This window comes from Engraulis encrasicolus, chromosome 9 (assembly GCF_034702125.1).
Source record: "Engraulis encrasicolus isolate BLACKSEA-1 chromosome 9, IST_EnEncr_1.0, whole genome shotgun sequence".
Lineage (NCBI taxonomy): Eukaryota > Metazoa > Chordata > Actinopteri > Clupeiformes > Engraulidae > Engraulis > Engraulis encrasicolus.
In genome coordinates this window covers 45,228,560-45,249,076 of record NC_085865.1, presented here as the reverse complement: position 1 = coordinate 45,249,076, position 20,517 = coordinate 45,228,560, and the positions used below count along the sequence as shown (strand labels likewise).

Below are 20,517 nucleotides of genomic sequence, written 5' to 3'. Positions count from 1 at the left end.
GATGGCATTGCCAACACATATTGATAAATACACATGTGATCAGTCACTTGTGCATTTTTTGGCCGCACGCACACACACACACACACACACACACACACACACACACACACACACACACACACACACACACACACACACACACACACACACACACACACACACACAGACTGTCTCAGTTGTGTTAACCTGTGCTGTTGTCCGTGTGTGTCCAGGTGTTTGGCCATGGCAAGGCTAACGGTGAGCCCACCTGGGCCCTGCTGCTGACGGCTCTCATCTGTGAGACAGGCATCCTCATCGCATCCCTGGACGCAGTCGCCCCCATCCTCTCCATGTGGGTAACACACACACACACACACACACACACACACACACACACACACACACACACACACACACACACACACACACACACACACACACACACACACACACACATGCATACACACACGCTGTGCCCCCCATCCTCTCCATGTGGGTACCACACACACACACAGTCACACTCTCGCACACACACACGCATATACACGCACACAGTCACCCCCATCCTCTCCATGTGGGTAATAGACACACACACACACACACACACACACACACACACACACAGACACACACACAGACACACACACAGACACACACACACACACACACACACACACACACACACACACACACACACACACACACACACACACACACGCATTCACACACCGTTGCCCCCCATCCTCTCCATTTGGGTACCACACACACACACACACACACACACACACACACACACACACACACACACACACACACACACACACACACACACACACACACACACACACACACACACACACACACACACACACCTCAGTTCTTCTCACTCTGCCTCCCTCCATGTAGGTAGCACACAATCAGTCCTCATCTCTCTTTCCTCCCTGCATCCTCTCACTTCCTCTCCTCCGTCTCTCCTCCTCTCTTTTCCTTCTTCTATCCTCCTCACTTCTTAAATCATGTTGGCATGTGGAGTCCCTGAATCCATTTTTATTGTCCCCTTATTTAGGCCTGTCTCTACCCTCTGTTTGCCCCCCCCCCCCTCATTCACTGACATTCCCATTAACTTCCTGTTCTGTTTGAGTCTGATAGCCGCTCCTCTCGCACCCATATCACACCTCTATTTTGGGCTCTCACGCTAGCCGTCCATCTTTGTGTGTGCGTGTGCGTTTGTGTGCGTGTGCGTGTGCGTGTGTTTGTGTGCGTGCGCGCGTGCGCGCGTGTGCGTGTGTGTGTGTGTGTGTGTGTGTGTGTGTGTGTGTGTGCGCGCGCGCGGGCATGCGTGTGAGGAGCTCAGAGAGAGAGAGAGAGTTCTGCCTGTCAGTGTATTTGGGGGAAATACAATGCCAGATGTGGTGATTAAGGATATGTTGACCTGTCTGCCACTCCCCTGCTCTTGTTTTTACTCGTTTTGACCCAGCTCTCGCATCTGTCTTGATTTTTTTCTCTTTCTTGCTCCCTTTATCTTGGTTTTCCATCCTTCCCTTCTCAAATCCATTCTCACTGTCCATCCATCTCTCTACTCAAATTCATTCTTCTCACTCAGTGCCTATGTCCACATAATGCCTTCACTACACACACACACATTCGGCTCGTGTATTCTTCACTGACACATTGTCAGCTGCAGAGCTCTGTTTTTGTTTTTAAAGGGACACTGTGCAGGAAATGGTCAAAAAAGGTACTGCAACTATGCTGCTTATTGAAATTGGGCTGAAATTTGATCTTTGCATGAAAGTTTACTAAGTATTAAACACATATTTTCTAGTATGGTCCAAGTACAGTCATTTTTGCAGCTAAAAATGGCGGACCATGGAGAAGATCCCCCTTTTCATTTATGAAAAGTGCAATTTTTCCAGTCATAATGAAAACTTAGAATTTGATGCTGGTGGTAAGTATTCATGAAAAAGGTAACATTAGTGAATGGGCAACATGAATTCTGGAAATAAACAACTAAAAATCTCACACAGTGTCCCTTTAAGTATGACAAATGCAAAGGTGTTTTTTTGTTGTGGATCCCAACACAACCACCTTCTTGTCCTTTCATTATTAGTCACTGTTCATTCTCACTCCTTGCCCCCCCTTCAAGTCGAGTCACGTCAAGTCAAATTTATTTTTAAAGCGCATTTCATACACAGGTGCAACTCAATGTGCTTCACAAACAAAACAAACAAACGCAAAAGGAAAGAAAACAAGCAAAGAAAAGAAGAAAGACATTAGAGTCAAAGAACATTTAAAACACCAAGATTAAAAACATATGGTAAAAAGAAAAACATAAAAAGAACAATCATTTTCCCTCTCTTTCTCAGGTTCTTCTTGATGTGCTACCTGTTTGTGAATCTGGCCTGCGCCCTCCAAACTCTACTGCGCACACCCAACTGGAGGCCTCGCTTCAAGTTCTACCACTGGTAAGCACACACACACGCACACAGACACATACTGTACACATACACACACACACACACACACACACACACACACACACACACACGCACGCAGACACAGACACAGACACAGACACAGACACAGACACAGACACAGACACAGACACAGACACAGACACACACACACACACACACACACACACACACACACAGACACACACACACACACACACACACACACACACACACACACACACACACACACACACACACACACACACACACAACACACACACACACACACAGAGACAGACACACACACACACACACACACACACACACACACACACACACACACACACACACACACACACACACACACACACACACACACACACACACACACACACACACACACACACACACACACACACACACACACACACACAGAGGAACAAATAATACAGTAGCACTCCTGACATGTACGTAGTGTGGGGCTTCTCTTGAGCCTTATTCATTGTTTTTGACAGTGCGTCACAGAGAATCACGTAAGATGGAGCTGGTCACGACTGCCTGTGCCTGGTTGCGTGCAGAGAGAGAGAGAGAGAGAGAGAGAGAGAGAGAGAGAGAGAGAGAGAGAGAGAGAGAGAGAGAGAGAGAGAGAGAGAGAGAGAGAGGAGAGAGAGAGAGAGAGAGAGAGAGAGAGAGAGAGAGAGAGAGAGAGAGATAGAGAGAGACTATGGTGGAGGTTGGGTTGTTGTCAGGTCATGATTGAAATTACACAGAGGGATTGTCTGAGCCAAAATCTGCCAGATTTTTAGAGCAGAGAGATTGTAATCCCAGCCAAACCTAATGTTACAAGTCACAGTAGGTCAACGTCAGGGGCACAGCGCACTGCCAGTAATCATGTCTGTGCATTGTCAGCGTTCTATTTTTAAATTTAAATCCAGTGATTTAGGTATCGTTATAGTAATTTCCATGTCTGTCCGTTAAACTTTGCTATGGCTCTGTGGCTGGCTCATTCACTAAACTTGCACCTATCCAAACTCTCAATTTTGTCACCCATCCACACTGTCCCTTCAGAGCATTTATTGGAGCCAACTGTGTGTGTTGGGAACAGGGATGGGCAACTTGGACTCATTAGTTACACTTCAGTGCTACATATTACAGGTGACCTGTTTTTTTTTTACCTGGCCAGTTCCACCAGGTAATCATTAAGCCAGGCATTCACCCGGTTGAATTAGACAGGTAAAACCAGGTTATTTGGGATATGTGTTACTGCAGGGGTGGGCAATTACTGTATTTTGGTACCAGGGCTCCGCCCTACTGGTGATGCAACGCCTTCGGCTCAGCTACACACAGTAGGGCCAGGAGCTTGTGTATGAGGATTCCGTTCCCTCCACAGTGGGAAACCCCACCCACTTTGTCTGGAACCAATCAACTGAGCATTTCCAACCGTCCTGGGTAGAGGCGTGTTCAAGGCAGTGACGTGGTTTAAGCAGAGACGTTCTATTGGGACTAAGAAATGTTTGGTTTAAACTTCGGCACAGCCCCCAACCAGTAGCAAGCCGAGGGAGGCGGGTTAACCAGGCCATTTGGAAACACTAATCATTATAGTCCTGGTCAGACCACAATCGCGGTACTCGATCTGAAGTCTATGAAAATCAGGCAAGTATTTTGGTCCAGTAGCCACACTGGTTTGAATATTGACGGGAGGGCCGGACATCATAGGCAACTTACCGGTGTTAGTAATAATAATAATAAAATACACTGGCATAATGTGTTGATTATTTCATTCCTGCACATTATATTGAAATGTATTTAGATGAATACAGTAGCCTATGTATGTGGTTAATCTCAAACCTTCAAGACCCATGGGTAGCCATTTTAAGAATGCTGGGTGAGAGTATCACTTTGGATTCAAAGGTGTTTCTTGTAAAGGCTCTGCTGGCCATATGAAATGTTAGAGCAGGCCACATGTGGCACCCGGTCCTGAGTTTGTCCACATCTGTGGCACTGGATTGTAACGATTGAATTCAGTTTGCCCACCACTGGTAGGGAATAACACTTTGGGTAATTGCTGAGGTAAAGGGCACCATATTGCGCTCAAAGAATGGTAAATGGAGATAGTGTTCACCATCCCATCCATTCTGAATTTCAACTACTATTACTACTATCTGCCAACAGCTCAAAGCTAAAGGTTGCTTTTCAATTCGCTATGTGAAGTGGTAATTAACCCCTTAGCGCAGAGCCTATGTTATAACCTTACTGTCACCAAAATTGTAATGGCTGTGTCTTAATCTATTAAGGGTCTCTGTACTATCATAGAAATGTTGCTATGATGTAGTAAAGTGTTTTCAGCAAATAGTGAATAGGCCCGCTGGTGACCCCATATGCAGTAAGAGGCTACCTTGGCGTGAGTGGTAAACTTCATCATAACAGAACAGGATGGGAGAGGAGGTGGTGAGGGGGTCATCAGCATTGCTATTTAAATCTGTCTGTATCCTGTGTCTCATCTCCTCTCCTCATCCCTCTCTCCTCTCCTCTCCTCTCCTCTCCTCTCCTCTCCTCTCCTCTCCTCTCCTCTCCTCCCCTCTCCTCTCTGCTCCACTCCTCTCCACTCCTCTCCTCTCCTCTCCTCTCCTCTCTTCTTCTCTCCTCTCTTCTTCTCTCCTCTCCTCTCCTCAGGGCGTTGTCGTTCCTGGGTATGAGTCTGTGTCTGGCTCTCATGTTCATCTCCTCCTGGTACTATGCTCTGGTGGCCATGATGATTGCTGGATGCATCTACAAGTACATTGAGTACAGAGGGTAAGAGCAACACTGCGGTACCATCTTTTGCGACTGTGTGTGTGTCCATGTCTGTGTGTGTCTTTGTGTTTGCGGGTCAGTGACGTTTCAGCACATTTTGAGTGGGCTATCTAAGAAGCATATTCATTGCAGCATATCAACCACCAATTACTATTTAATTTATGGGCATTAGATGCCGTTCCGCCACCTGACGTTTAGCCCCCCAAAAAATGTCTTTGACCATTGTTTATGTGTGTACAAGCGTATAGTATGTGTTAAGTGTGTTGTAGTGCTATGTACTGTATGTATCTGTTTGTGTATTGTATGTTGTTGAGTAAGTACTCTTCTTCTGTCGCTCCACAGTGCGGAGAAGGAATGGGGTGATGGTATCCGTGGTATCTCACTCAACGCTGCCCGCTACGCCCTCATGCGCCTGGAGGAGGCCGATCCACACACCAAGAACTGGAGGTGAGTGCTGTCTGTGTTCTTTTCATAGCAATGTGTATATCACAAAGGAATATCTAATGGAGGGCTTATGGCACAAACAAAGCAAAAGCGACTAGACTCTAGTCTGTCTATTCACTAGGGCGACACCGGCAGTTGAAGTAATTGGCTTTGTATGGAGGAGCTACAACAGAAGAGACAAAAGCAATTTAGGCGTCAAGACGTGATTGAACGTATGTGGTGAACTTCAGCGAATATTATGCTAATTATGCTCTGATGATGTTTAGCGGTCAATTGGAATGTCGGAATGCTTGCATTCTGTCTGTAATGGTCATGCTCTGTCACTTTTATCACTCGTGTCGCTCTTGCCATGAGGACAGTCCAGTGAGTCTTTGTGGCTTTGGTCTCTTGTGGTGTGTTGGCGGGGTTACTGTGTGAAACTGGAGCTCCTCTAGTCCCCTGGGCAAGATTTTGTGAGGCTTCAAGTCTTGTTGAATCAGTTGCTGCCATCTTCATTGTTATGAAGTCTGTCTCTGACTTTTCGAGTTTTCGAGTCGGACGGATATGCTCTTGTATTTTATTTTAGCAAGACAACCATTGGTTAGAGGGGGCAAAACAACCATGTCAGAACAAATTAAATATGAGTAACAGATTTGTCCAGGTCCCAGGCCTCGGCAAAAAAAACCCTAATTGCACACAGTGTAAAAAAAAAAAAAGAACTGGGATGAGCATTGAATCAACAACCCAGACTGACCAGACAAACCCCTGATAAATACAATAAAAACAAAATGGGTTAATAACCTCTTGTAAAAGGAGCCTGGAGCTACTTCTCTTAATCCTTTATTACATACTGGTGTAAATTGGTGTGGTCAGTCAAGTGTGTATGCACTGCCCCATGGAGAGCGTGGCTGAGTTTGTGTGTTTTCCCATGAAATGCTCTCATAGCAAATGAGACCTTTAAAGCTGGTCAATGAACCAGGGATTAAGTGCGATCACACTGGATTTCAGCAGAATTTGTCGCCACAGTCGGCATAAAGCCCATTGCTTCCATCTCACCCCCATCCCCCATCCCCCGCTTCTGAAGACCTGAGATTGCCGTGTCCGTCACCTGCCTTTAATCTGCCTGCAGTTCACTCTACACGGCCACACACTGCGTGATTCCTCTCCCCGTGCTCGCTCAGCTGCTAATCCCACAGGGAATAAATGGACGGGACTATCAATCCCAGGGCAGTGTGCGCACCTCGGGCAGCACTGCTGGTAATCTGCACTGATCAAAATCGATAATATTCTCACTATGTCACAATCTGGAATAATAACAGCAGAAAATCTCCCAGCATTTTATTGCCAGCATTTATTCCCAGTTTTGTCAGCGCCCACTCCCCCATTTACCCTTTCCCTTCTCTCCTCCCCCCCCAGGGGTGGATTAGTGGCTGGGCCAACCGGGCCAAAGTCCAGGGGAGGGGCAAAGTTCCCTAAGGGGACAGGACAAACTGTGAACCCTCCCACATCCACACTCTTCTCTAGGAGGCCTCACCAGGGGTTACATTGAGTCAGCTATGTACAGTATGTATGTTTGGGGAGTAGAGTAGAGTAGAGTATAATTTATTGATCCCAGAGGGAAATTAAAGTGTCAAGTAGCATACATACAGAGAAGACATTACACACATTACACACACATTGGGTTGGGGGCTCTGGTCTGCGGTCAGAGCAAAAGACATCTGTTGATTATTGAAAATTGTGGAAAAGAATTGAAGTACAATTATGATAATGCATCATGAGTTTACAGTGTGTGCCGATGTTCAGTTACGGCCAGCCCTGGTCCCATTTGATCATCTAGGCCTCCCATACTGTGCCAAGTATCGTAGTGTACCTACATTTGGGTTAATAAAACAAGCATGTCATGCCAGGGTCCAGGATAAAGCCCCTATTACTGTCCAGAGGTCCTTAATTCCGTCATATATTCCGGTCCCTCCCCCCTCCTCTCCTTTTTTTCTCTTGCTACCCATCCTCAATTTCATCCTCCTTTGCCTCTTTCTCCTCTTCCTCTTTCTCTTCCTCCTCTTTTCTCCCTCTCCTCCTCTCCTCTTTCTCTTCCTACCTGTGTGTTGCTGAGTGTCTACGTATCTGGTCGTCGCCCCGGCTGGCTGCCTCAGTTTAAGCCTCTTTGCCTGGCTGGACGCCACCACTTTCCCCCTCCGCCTCGCAGAGTCTTTTAATAGACGGTTGAGCCTGTCATCCTGTTTGCAAGCGTGTGTGTGTGCGTGTGTGTTTGCGTGTGCGTGTGTGTCTGTGCGCGCGTGCGCGTGTGTGTCTTGCAAGTTTGGTTACAAACATAGAAGTGAACTGATACGACTTGGCACCCAGTCTTCTGGGCATGCCGCGGATACCCAAGGAACACATTCGCAGGCACAGCTCGCATGGATGACGTGACTTGACCAGTTAAATGTTTGTTTGTTGACACACCATAGCTTACCTATGCCGTATACAAAGACTCTCATGACCCCCAGGTAAAGAAATGTCCTAATTGCAAGTGACGGGACTTGTGTAATGAAATCATTTAGATTAGTCCCGTTGGACTGTTTTAACTAAACACAATGTAGGCTATACTTTTTAGCAGCAACAACAGTTCAGCAGTGCGGCACATCATAATACAATGCAATGTCTTTAAAACTATTTTTGCTCAGCCTATTTCTATGTCAGTCACATTGCATTGGCATGGACTTGAGATCAAAGGTACCCATGTAAAGGATTTAATGTGGACGTACGTACGTGAATGATTCCAAATGACTGTCAGATAGTCAGCTCAGACGCAGTATAAATAAGTGTGTGAAAGGCAGTTATTCAACCTGTGGACCTTCGACCTACTGGTCTCTCATGGAGTACAGTGACGTCTGTAACCCAAACAGCCCAGGCATGTGCAGTGCATAGGCCATGGCCGTGCTTAAAATACACTCTGGGGCAAATATTGAGCAGCTACTCCCCCCCTGCAACTTGCTCTGCTCTGCTCTGTTCTCCTCTGTTCTCCTCTGTTCTCCTCTGTTCTCCTCTCCCCTCCTCTCCCCTCCTCTCCTCTCCCCTCCTCTCCCCTCCTCTCCTCTCCTCTCCTCTCCTCTCCTCTCCTCTCCTCTCCTCTCCTCTCCTCTCCTCTCCTCTCCTCTCCTCTCTTCTCCTCTGCCCTGCACTATGGTTGCCAGATGGAGCTAATGATTTATAGAATCTAGCCCAACCAACTCAAAAATCGACTTGAATCTAATGTGGAAACACACTCAAAATGTTGTTCTGTCATGAGATAAGTGCAACAAAAGCACTTCCAAGTGTGCAGACTTGAATCAACCAGAACATGAATATGCCTATGTCCTGCACCTTGACAAGGGTTGTGAACAAGTTTTCCATCCCAAACCAGACACCTACGGAAACAAAAAACAAAAAATATCTTGATTCTGCCGTTTAACCTGCTAAAACCTGTCCTATTTGAAGTTCCAGAACAGATATTGAACTGCATGCCATTAGCTCATATGGTTGTGACATCTAGAGTAATACTCGTCTTGAAAGTTTTTTCACCTGCAAAAAAGCCCAAAGAGAGCGCAGAAACCCCACATCTGGCAACCCTACCCTGCTTGCCCAAGTCAGATGTGTAAATAACACCGAGCCTGCTGGGGTAATATGTGGCATGCTCAGGTCTGCCTCACTACTGCATCCAGCGTCCCTGCTATCACCCTTAAGCCCGTTGATTGAATTATCCTTCGAGTCATGACCCTGTAAAGCGGACTTTAGTTAGAAACCTTCCTCCACCATCCCATCAGTCATCCGTGTTAACACTGTCTTGCATGCTCACTTGGCTTGAAGACGTGATTATGTTGTGTTGGTTGTGTGCCTTGATTCACGATTTCCTGATTCCACCTCCTATTTCCTTCACCAGCTCTATAACTGTTTAAATGTTTGAGTTGGTGGTTTTACACGTTTTCTGTTAAATGAAATGCATCCCCTGCAAGTTGTTGGTATAGTAAACCACACAGTATCACCAAAACTAGTAGCATACTACTATGATAGTCCTAAAGGAACAGTCGACCGTGCTTCTAAACTGTAATGGATAGACTACAAATCAGAGCTTTTATTTTTTGGTTCTTGTAGTGTTACCTAGATAGTGACGAGACAGTGGCGGCCCGCCATAGTCTTATTTGTCCCGCCACAGTCTATATACAGTATGTTAAAGACGTTTCAGCCAGTCTGTTTATAAATACCTCAGCCTATTCCACAGTGCAACGGCCAACGACCGTTTAGTTGCACCGACTGCAGTGTGACGGAAAGTTTCTCAGTGGGACCAAAAGTTATTATGCCAAATATTCTTTTAGTAAAGTAAGCCAAAAGGAATTCTAACCACCACCCCCTCACACACCAGGACTCAGCATTAGTGTGAAAATGAAAATCCCAGAAACACTTTCATTATAGGTGATGCTAGCAGTGTCAGCCAAGCCATCTCTGTCACCAATCCATGTGGCACACGTGCTGATATCCAGACTGTTACTTAAAGTGTTATACAATTTACGAGGTACAGTTTCTCAGGTGGGCTTCATTTTCAATGATGTGTTTCCCTGACCCCTATCCTGGCTCTTTCACTGTCCCATGTACAGCAGATACTGGTGGTGATGAAATTATTATTATTTTGTGGTATGACGCATCCTGTCTATGTAGGTCACTGTCCAATATACCCCAGGCCCAGGTGTTGCTCAGTAAAAAGTGCTTGTTATTGAGGAGTCACATGGTGATGTATTCCTAGCCAGGCCTTGCCCTCCTAGTGACTAGAGATGTACAGGATCCAAGATCCGGTTCCGGATCCGGCAGGATAATAGGGGTTTTTCAGACTATCCGGATCCGGTAGCCGAGGCTTTTAAGTCAAAATAGTTTGAGCCACCGTGATAAAAAGGGCCCACGTGTGTGAGTAGGCTATGTGTTTCAACCCTTTTGTAGGATCCGGTATCCGGTTCCGGATCCGGCAGGATCTTAAGCAGTGGATCCGGTATCCGGCAGGATCCTAAAAATCAGGATCCGGTGCATCTCTACTAGTGACGCAACAGCTTCAGCGTTGCTGCAAATACGGGAACTCCTCCCACTTTGTTGGGAAGCAAACAATCATTTGCAAACCAAGGGAGTCCATTTGGGAAAAGCTGTTTGGGAAATGTTAATTGTTATGCTCTTGGTCAGACCAAGTCTCGAAGAGATTTGAAAGTCGATGATAATCAGGCTAATGTATTCCCCCACTGGCCCTGCTCCATATACCTCAGGTGCTGAGTATTTTTTTAAACTTGTACTGGAGGTAACGTCTGTGTCACGTGCTGATTGGCTCCCCCAGTCCTGCCTCTGCCTCCTTCTCCTAGGCTTCAGCTGCTGGTACTTGAGGTCATGCTTGAAGTGTCATACACTCATGTCTGACTCAAGTCTGTCACTGTCACGGTCCCATGTATCTATGCTCTTGAGATGTCATACTATACTCCCCCATTCCTGTCTCTGCCTCCTTCTCCTAGACTTCAACTGCTGGCTATTAAAGTATGAATCCTAATTGAAAATAAATAAATCATAATAATAGTAACTTTATTCGTACAAGACATGCTGCTCAATGCACTTTACAGTTAGTAATGCTGATTTGTTCTCCCTTTCTCTGACCTGTCTCTGCCTCCTTCCCCATAGGCCTCAGGTGCTGGTGCTGCTGAACGTGGACTCTGAGATGGGCGTCAAGCACCCGCGCCTGCTCTCCTTCACCACCCAGCTGAAGGCGGGCAAGGGCCTGACCATCGTGGGCAACGTACTGGAGGGTACCTACCTGACCAAGGAGAATGATTCCAAGAGGGCCGATGCGGTGAGTAAAGCCATTACCCTATGTGCGTGTGCGTGTGTGTGTGTGTGTGTGTGTGTGCGTGTGCGTGTGCGTGTGCGTGTGCGTGTGCGTGTGCGTGTATGTGTGCATGCGTGTGCTTGCGTCTGTGTGTGTGTGTGTGTGTGTGTGTGTGTGTGAGTGTGTGTGCGTGTGTGTGTGTGTGTTTTTATGGGTAACTTGCTGGAGGAAACCTTCCTCACCAAAGAGAAGGAGTCCAAGAGGGTGGTCATAAGCTGCCTGCTAGCTGTGCTTGTGTGTGTGTGTGTGTGTGTGTGTGTGTGTGTGTGTGTGTGTGTGTGTGTGTGTGTGTGTGTGTGTGTGTGTGTGTGTGTGTGTGTGTGTGGTGTGTGAGTGTGTGTGTGTGTGTGTGTGTGTGTGTGCTTGTGTGTGCTTGTGTGTGCTTGTGTGTGTTTGTGTGTGCTTGTGTGTGCTTGCATATGAGTGAGTGAGTGAAGGTGTGCGCAGACGCACACGTGCATGGCTGTGAGTTTTCCTATACAGCCTTCCTTATCTATCGTGTGCGTGTGCGTGTGCGTGTGCGTGTGCGTGTGCGTGTGCGTGCGTAAGTGCGCATGTATGTGCGGGTACTGGTGTGTGTATGTTTGTGCGTGGAAATGTTTACAATCATGCATTCTGAGGCATTGGGAGGATTACTGTGCACTTTCAAAGAACATGTTGAAACGACGATTGAATTTCACATGGATGATTTTGAAGCGAATTGAATTTTGTTGTCTGTGGATTTTGTTTATGGAATTACCCGTTTTTCAAATTGTGTCATGAAAAAAAACATCTTTTATAAAGGAAATATTACTTCAATATTGAAAAGAAAAAAAAAATCCCATATGAAAGGCTTGTTCCAGAAAAGCAATTACAAGCACCTCAGTGGTCCGCAGACAGTGCATAAATATACTCCAATATCGAAAACTCTATTGCCTTAGCTACACAAAAGGTTGCAAACGTTACATGGAAGTAATTGTGGAGGATAACAGCAGAAACGTGAAACGTGACGTGAGTGTGTTTGGCCCCGTGTTGGTTTTACTGCTAAGTCATATAGATAGTGTTTATTTAAAGGAGCACTGCTGGGGGTTATCTATGGTCTGCCAGGCACTGGGTGTGAGCTGGTCTCTACCCTCCCTAGCTTACCATGCCATCTCATGCCATGCCATGTCAAGACTGAGGTCCTGCGGTCGCAAGTACACACACACAAACACACACACACACACACACTCGCACGCACGCACGCACGCACGCACGCACGCACACACGCACACACAAACCAAACACAAACACACACACACTCTCTCTCTCTCTCTCTCTCTCTCTCTCTCTCTCTCTCTCTCTCTCTCTCTCTCTCTCTCTCTCTCTCTCTCTCTCTCTCTCAAAAGAGTGACTGAGGGATAAGCTGTCCAAATGCCTGACGATGTTTCCATGACCAGGCAATTAGCCTTGCCAGCGGGGTGTCTGGTCGCAAAGGAGTGTCTGTGTTGGTAAACACTGCCACCCGCTGGTGGGTAGAGGAATGGCAGCCTTTGAGCTGGAATAGAGGATTATTACGCCGTTGTAATTCCTCTCTCTGTCTGTGCTGTACATCACTCAAGCTTCTGAGGAAACATAGACAAGACTGATTTGATCAGATTAGATTAGATCTGATTAGATCAATGTGCAACACAAGCCCATATTCTTACAAACATGTATGTGTGTGTTTGTCAGGGGGGAAAGTACATATTGTTTTGTTTTTATATATATATATATCAGAGAAGTGAGGAAATAAGCGTCAACTGGAATGTGAACAAAACGCTGAAATATACAAAGTATTTCCAAGTAACTAAGGTAACTTTTGAACCCACTTTAAAAATCTATCAAGGCTGTATCAACACTTATTTGCTCTTTTGCGTCGGAGTCATTGCATAGCTACAGTTGCTGAGTGACATGTATCAGTGTGGTCAGTGTGGTAATAACAGCTTCCTTAACTTACTTAGCAACAATTAAACAAACTTACAAAAACTTTCACGACTCAGTGCTTGAACTTCAGAGTAACGCAATTAACATCCTGTGAGGTGAATAAGGCATTGCCGTGTGAACACCCCTTATTGCAGCACTGAGAGAAGTTCTAATTATACCCAATAAGCTGTAGCCACTATCAACGGCTGCAGATCAACCACAACCCACAGCCCTGTGAGTCAGATGTCACCAGGGTGGCCATAATATGGCATAGCGGGCATTTCCCGGTGGGCCCCACATCCTTGTGGTTCCCTTTTTTCAGAAATTAAAAAAAGTTCTTTTCACATTTCTGAAAATAGGGGGCCACCACGAGGGTGTGGGGCACAGTGGTGAATCAGTTCTGCACCACTAATTCTGAGGAGCCCCTTTTATTAAGCCAGCAACAGCCTGGGCCATATTTCTCCCCCAGGCCAGTCCTGGATGTCACAACAAGCGGATGGCTTTCAACCCCTCCAGGTCACCTGCTAGGCCGGGCCTGAAGTCTGCCGTAATGAACACTCTAGTGATGTGTCCTACTGCCAAGATACGGCCTCAGATGATGATGGAAGGGATTTTAGTATGTGCTACTCTGATTTTCTGGCCTACGTAGATGAAACAGTAGCCGAATAACCAGATAGCTGTGGGCTTTTGCCCTTCAGTCAGTTTCAGAGACATCGAACAGACCAAATGTGGCAGGCCTTGATTATTCGTTTTTTCAGGGTGGAGAGTCGTGAGGACTGCAGTAATGTATCCCACTGCCAAGACATGGACACAGATGATGACAGAGGGGATTTTGTGTGCCAGTCTTATTTTGTGGATGAAACATTAGCCGGATGACCAGATCGCTATGTGTATTGTAGATCATGTGTTGTTGAGTTTCTTTTTTTCATTTATTTGTCCTTCAATCAGTTTCAAAGACATCCAACAGAACAAATATGACAGACTGTAGTCCTTTGCCATTCTTCAGTGCTATTTCTTTTTTGTCCTTGTGTGTGTGTGTGTGTGTGTGTGTGTGTGTGTGTGTGTGTGTGTGGGTGTGTGTGTATGTGTGCCTGTGTGTCTGTATCACTGCAGAACATCAAGACAGCCATGACTGCGGAGAAGACCAAGGGCTTCTGCCACGTGGTGGTGTCGTCCAACCTGCGCGACGGCTTCTCGCACCTGATCCAGTCGGCCGGCCTGGGGGGCATGAAGCACAACACCGTCCTCATGGCCTGGCCCGGCACCTGGAAGCAGTCCAACGACCCAGCGTCCTGGAAGAACTTCATTGGTCAGTAGTGGGTTACTGCCCTACAGTACAACACTAAAAGGCAGTTAATGCACTGCTGTTGAAAATTAATTATTGTGATTTTTAATGGTATATGTATCAAAATATAAAGTCTGATCTGTAAGGAATGTGGTAATAGTAGCCCCATAATGCATGTCGTTCCACCAGTGGAACACTGTAATAGTCATTGAAAAGTTAACTACCATAGTACTACACTACTACACTACTACATAACACAGTGCATTTAGTAATGCACTACAGCATGATGACAGCAAATTTATAATGTTGTGTCAAGGTAAGTAACAAAACAGCCACATGTCAATAATTTACTTGAAACTATGACGTAGGCTGGACAACAGGAGCATTTTAAAGTCATTTTACTCAGATCGAAGCTTTGTAAGGCAGAGCAGCCATCCTAAAGTCGTACCGGTACGTGCCCCTCCTATCCTACCACACCCTTGTCCAATTACTCAAGTGCTTAAACTAATGAGGGCCCAATAACTTCATTGGACATGCATGTCCTGAACACTGGCAAACATTGTGGGCATTAAATCTGTGAAATGACTTGCAAGTCCATTATGCATCGTTTTTGGAACTGTTTAATAATTGATTTATTGATTAAAATACTTAGAAGCATATTTAGAAGTTTTGAGACCTATTAGTGTATATGGTGCAAATTAATTTCTCAGACAGAAAACTGACTTCTGTATGCATCTCCATATCTGTCCAATCAGAAACCATTCGCGAAACCACGGCGGCCCATCAGGCCTTGCTGGTGGCCAAGAATGTGGACAGCTTCCCGACCAATCAGGACAGGCTGGGGGAGGGCACCATTGACGTGTGGTGGATCGTCCATGACGGCGGCCTGCTGATGCTCCTCCCCTTCCTGCTGAGGCAACACAAGGTAGGAATCAACCAATGAGGTCTATCCATTATCCCAACTCCCGCCCTCCCTTGTGCTTGTGGGGTCGTGATGACATCCTGAGACGTCATTGAAGATGGAAGCTCAATTAAATGTCTTACTGCAAAATCACATTTCAAAGGTCATTATCTCATTTGCAGTCAGGATGTTGAATGGGGGCTGCCCCCTTGCATGGGTAGAGTAGAGTAGAGTAACATTTATTAATCCCGAAGGAAATTTAGGTGTCTAGTAGCATACATACAAAAATAAATAAATAGATTATTTCACATTAAACATTCAGATATAAAAAAAGTCTCTCATTGCAATAGGTAAGACATACATGCTATTTCGCTGTGTGCAGCGTGCACCTGTGTGCTGTGGAGTGCTGTGTCACAATGACATTGGGAGTTGGAGTTTCCCCAGGTGGGCTTTCGCTTTCGCTAATCGTTTCTCCCTCTGCCCTTCCTTCTCTGTGTCCTTCTCCCAGGTCTGGAGGAAGTGCAAGATGCGCATTTTCACGGTGGCCCAGATGGACGACAACAGCATTCAGATGAAGAAGGACCTGCAGACTTTCCTGTACCACCTGCGCCTGGACGCCGAGGTGGAGGTGGTGGAGATGGTGAGTCTGAAGCACTGCTCTTCATTGCCTTAGTTGGGTCAAAAATGCCTTTTGGGGCTCAGACGTCAGGTGGCGCAACGGCATCTTCTTTGTAACACCCATGAATTAATTCATAATTGGTGGTTTATATGCTGCAATGAATATGCTTCTTAGAAAGATCACTGAAAAAAAACAAGCAAACAAAAATCCATACAATAGTGGCACTGGCTGTCCTTGCACCGCCCTGACGTGCACTACTGCTGAAACGTCACTGACCCAGTTACAGCAGGAGATCAAGCATGCTCTTCTTGATCAGCTGAGTTACAGCAGTGGAGCCAGACTGCTCTTCTTAACTGCCATAGTGAGAGTCTGTCAGAGCTGATGAATAATGAATCATGGATGGATACAAAGAAAAGAAGCTCCCTGCACAGGGACCACAGATATAAAATAGCTTTTCTTTAGCTAACTCTGGTACTACAACTGTCTCGTACATGGTCCATGTCAAATAAGCTAATAAACTAAACTAAATTGTGTGTGTCTTCTTTTCTTAACAGCACGACAGTGATATCTCAGCCTTCACCTATGAGAAGACTCTGGTGATGGAGCAACGCTCTCAGATGCTCAAGCAGATGCAGCTCTCCAGGACAGAGAGGGAGAGAGAGGTAATGTGACGTCCCAGCTCAATAGCCCCCTCCGCCTGTGGGGAGTAGACATAGCAAGATGGTTATGATTACCCTCTGCTTCAAATCCACCCGAGTATACATCTTGACATAAATTGCTATTCAATCGTATAGACATTAGCGTTGGTACTATTAGACTTTTGTAATGCAATGATAGATGTTGTAAGGTTACATACTACATAGTCTGCATAGCAACTGCTTGATTGCTTGAATATACTCTCGGCATGTCCTTGTACTGTATGAGTAAAGTAAATGCTAAAAGACAATTGTCCTCAAGCATCCCCGCTATGTTGCTTATGAAGATGTATATGAGACTCGACCCATAGGAATATAACATGAAAGGGGCCGAGAGCAGCACCCTGCAGTATTCCCCTCCTATTAAACTGCTAGCCAATCGCTTGACGTATGGCCCCCATACTATGCTCTATCTCCGTACCGCTGCGCTGCCTGCGTCTCGTCTCTGCCTGGGTCGCCACGCCAACCCTACCCAGATTCAGAGCATCACGGATGAGTCGCGTCACTCCATCCGCAGGAAGAACCAGGACGGAGCCAGTGGCTCCACCAGCTCCAGCACCCGCCGGCAGAGTGAGGGTGCTGGGAGGAAGCGGGAGGACGCCATGGAGGACGAGGTAGCCCCCCCTCTACTCCGCTTCACGTGACGTCACGTGACTGACCTCTCCTGCCCCCACCCCCCTCTACTCCACGTGATGTGACTGACCTCCCCTGACCTCATCTTACCTAACATCACCTGACCTGACCTCAACACCCAGACCGCCAACCCAAATCTTCAATCCGATCACTTCAATTTACCGTACCAGCATCACCCACCCCACCCATCAACCTTCCCTGTGCCTTGCAGCACACACAGTTACCAAGCCACGGCTGCCAAGAGATTGGACAGAATGTATCCAAATACTGTAGGCATGTGCATAGAGTAGCACATACAATACGCTTTCTTATTGGTGCACCAGGCACATAGTCTCCAAAAGTATTCACATGAAGATTCTTAAGATAATTCATTATCAAAATGTTCATCAATTGTTATTGCGATTGAAAAAATATATTTGGCCTTACAGAAGTATCATTCGCTCTCAGTAGTAATGATGTCAGGTCTCTTGGCAACCTGTCAGGCTTTGGTGATTGGCCAAAAAAAGTGTCCTGCAGGCATTTCCCCTCATTCCGCTACGCATGTGTCACTTCTGGTGCACGTACCACCAACCATTGTGATGTCACTTCCTCCCTATTGGTCGTGATCGTTCGTGGATCCTCCCTCTTCCTTTCCTCCGGGGTCAGCATCCTGGGGCCCATATCATGTGCAAGGGGCCCACTAAACGTCCTCCTCACCCTGTGTAGTTGCGTAGTGTAAATCACCAACACTGTCGTAGACTCACCGTGTAGTATGTAGTGTCTTTGCATGTCGTTTATCACGTTTATTGTCTTGTCTTACCATGGAAGTCATGATGACATGGTCATGTTTTTTTTCTTTTTGTTTTTTTTTGTTATTCATTTTCATTGTATGATTTTTTTTATTTTAAACATTGTTTTGCATGAGTTGTTTTATGTTGATATAATCTTTTCACCCAAACCCTCCTACTGTATGCATGGATGTATAGAAACTATAACTGTAACAGCGATGTAAACTTTCAACTCCAACCTCCTTTCCTGCCTTTACAAACAATGTCAGTCATGTAAAAGTCCAAATGGACATTATATGTATTTTCAAGTATTTGTATTGTATAGTTGTTTTGTTCCTAGTGGTTTTATATACAGAAATTGAAAGCTTGGTTTATACTATGATTGAAAATACACAAATAACTAATTGATAAAACGGCAAGGTGTCCTGACAGTTGTAACAAATACTACACTGAAATACTAATAGTTTTTTCAATTAATTACTTACAGGTTAACAAAGTGTGTAACAATTTGTAACGTTACGAACTTGCAATGTACCTTTGGGCTGGCATTGTTGTTGGGTATGTACAGTGTAAATGCAAAATACTACATTGCTGCACCCAGGTACACTGGAATTAAGTGTTAACAAAAGATTTTGTAGTGAAATCATCGTTTCATAATGCTTGTTTCCCTCAACTCCGTCCCAACTTCAGGCCCAGCTCATCCACGACCGCAACACAGCATCACACGCCGCCATGAACGACAAAGCAGACGCAGCGCCCGATCGCGTGCACATGACCTGGACCAAGGAGAAGTTCTTCACCGAGCGCAACCGTCACCGCGGAGGAGAGCCCAATGCCAACATGGGCGTGCGCGACCTGTTCAACATGAAACCGTGAGTTGCTTGAAGTTTGTTGGATTAAACATATAGACTGTAAATACTTTGGAAACATTACATATCTGTTATTCATTCAATATTGATACATTTGTAAATGCATAAAAATGTACAAAAATGTGCAAAGCTTGTACTTGTAACCATAGGGGTACTTTCTATCTTTTGCCTCTGATGCTGCACATTTACTCAAACAATACTCAGACATACAGTACATGTACAAGTCATTGTATTCATATCATCCAAATGTATATTGTCTTGCATGTGGTTAAAGCAAGATAGTTATTGGTGGAGTGGTAATAACATACTTTCTGGCATTATAGTAAATGAGTTATTTAATATAATGTGTCCATTGACATCTATGTTTTTATAGAATCAGATATGACAACTTTTTTTGAATTAGTACATGCAGTCGTATACTTTGTGTCAAGAACACTGGATGAAGGGTTTGAATGGTCAACCAAAATTAACAATACAGTATTTACAGCAACACATGCATGTATAGTCATCAATTTCACTGACAGTCTGTATTCACCCCCAAAAGTTCACACACTCTCATACGTGCACACACACAGACACAGACACAGACACACACATGCACACCAACTCACACACTGACGCACCAAAGAGCAAGTGTGTGGCAGAAAAGCATGAAGACACACTGTACTAATCTTCACGTACTGTAGGCATCATGTCTTCCATGTCTCCATGTGTGTGTGTACACGTGTGCACAAGACCCCCCCGCCGCCCCCACCAGGCCACTCAGTAGGCTGCTGGGGTTTGGGTTGCCCTGTGTCCTCTCAATTGGGGCACCCGGCCCCTAGCCTCGCAGTGATTTGGCCCCAAAGCCTGACCCTGATGTGGCCCCCCTGTTTGGACCCTAATACACCACTTCAGGGCCAGGGTCCCGTGGCGTCATGAGCTGTTATGTGGGCTGGTAGTAGCTAGTAGTGTCATGGAAATGTGTGTGAGAATCCAACTGAATGAAATTTGAATGTTCACTGCAAGAAAGGGAGAAGCCAGAATCCTTTCGAAGTGAAAGCCACCCGGATAAGTGCAATACATACAGAAGACACAAGCAAACAGATGAACACTCTGTTCATCTGGTGCAGGCAATGTTTTGTGCCTGCAGGGGAGAGTACCTGATTTAAAATCAAATCAAAATTCAAATCAAAGCTGTTTTTTATAATTATATTTAGTATAATTATATATATTATATTTATATAAAGTTTACGGTTCTGTTATTACCAGTACACCAAGTATGTGTTTAATTTGAGTGGTGTCTAA

At 45.6% G+C, this 20,517-nt stretch overlaps 1 protein-coding gene across 6 annotated transcripts in view; it reads left to right on the top strand.

Annotated features, from left to right (window-relative positions):
• slc12a7b (solute carrier family 12 member 7b) overlaps positions 1–20,517 on the top strand; it is a 117,968-nt gene that overhangs the window by 88,890 nt on the left and 8,561 nt on the right. For 3 of the 6 annotated variants that reach the window (XM_063207233.1, XM_063207232.1, XM_063207234.1), the window contains exons 13-23: positions 213–331; positions 2,343–2,441; positions 5,106–5,225; positions 5,568–5,672; positions 11,334–11,502; positions 14,575–14,770; positions 15,502–15,671; positions 16,156–16,287; positions 16,821–16,928; positions 17,438–17,575; positions 19,052–19,233. In XM_063207233.1, the coding sequence (XP_063063303.1) occupies positions 213–331; positions 2,343–2,441; positions 5,106–5,225; positions 5,568–5,672; positions 11,334–11,502; positions 14,575–14,770; positions 15,502–15,671; positions 16,156–16,287; positions 16,821–16,928; positions 17,438–17,575; positions 19,052–19,233 (1,538 nt within the window). The remainder of the gene's footprint in view (positions 1–212; positions 332–2,342; positions 2,442–5,105; positions 5,226–5,567; positions 5,673–11,333; positions 11,503–14,574; positions 14,771–15,501; positions 15,672–16,155; positions 16,288–16,820; positions 16,929–17,437; positions 17,576–19,051; positions 19,234–20,517) is intronic. The other 3 variants (XM_063207236.1, XM_063207235.1, XM_063207237.1) reach the window with 1 other exon arrangement.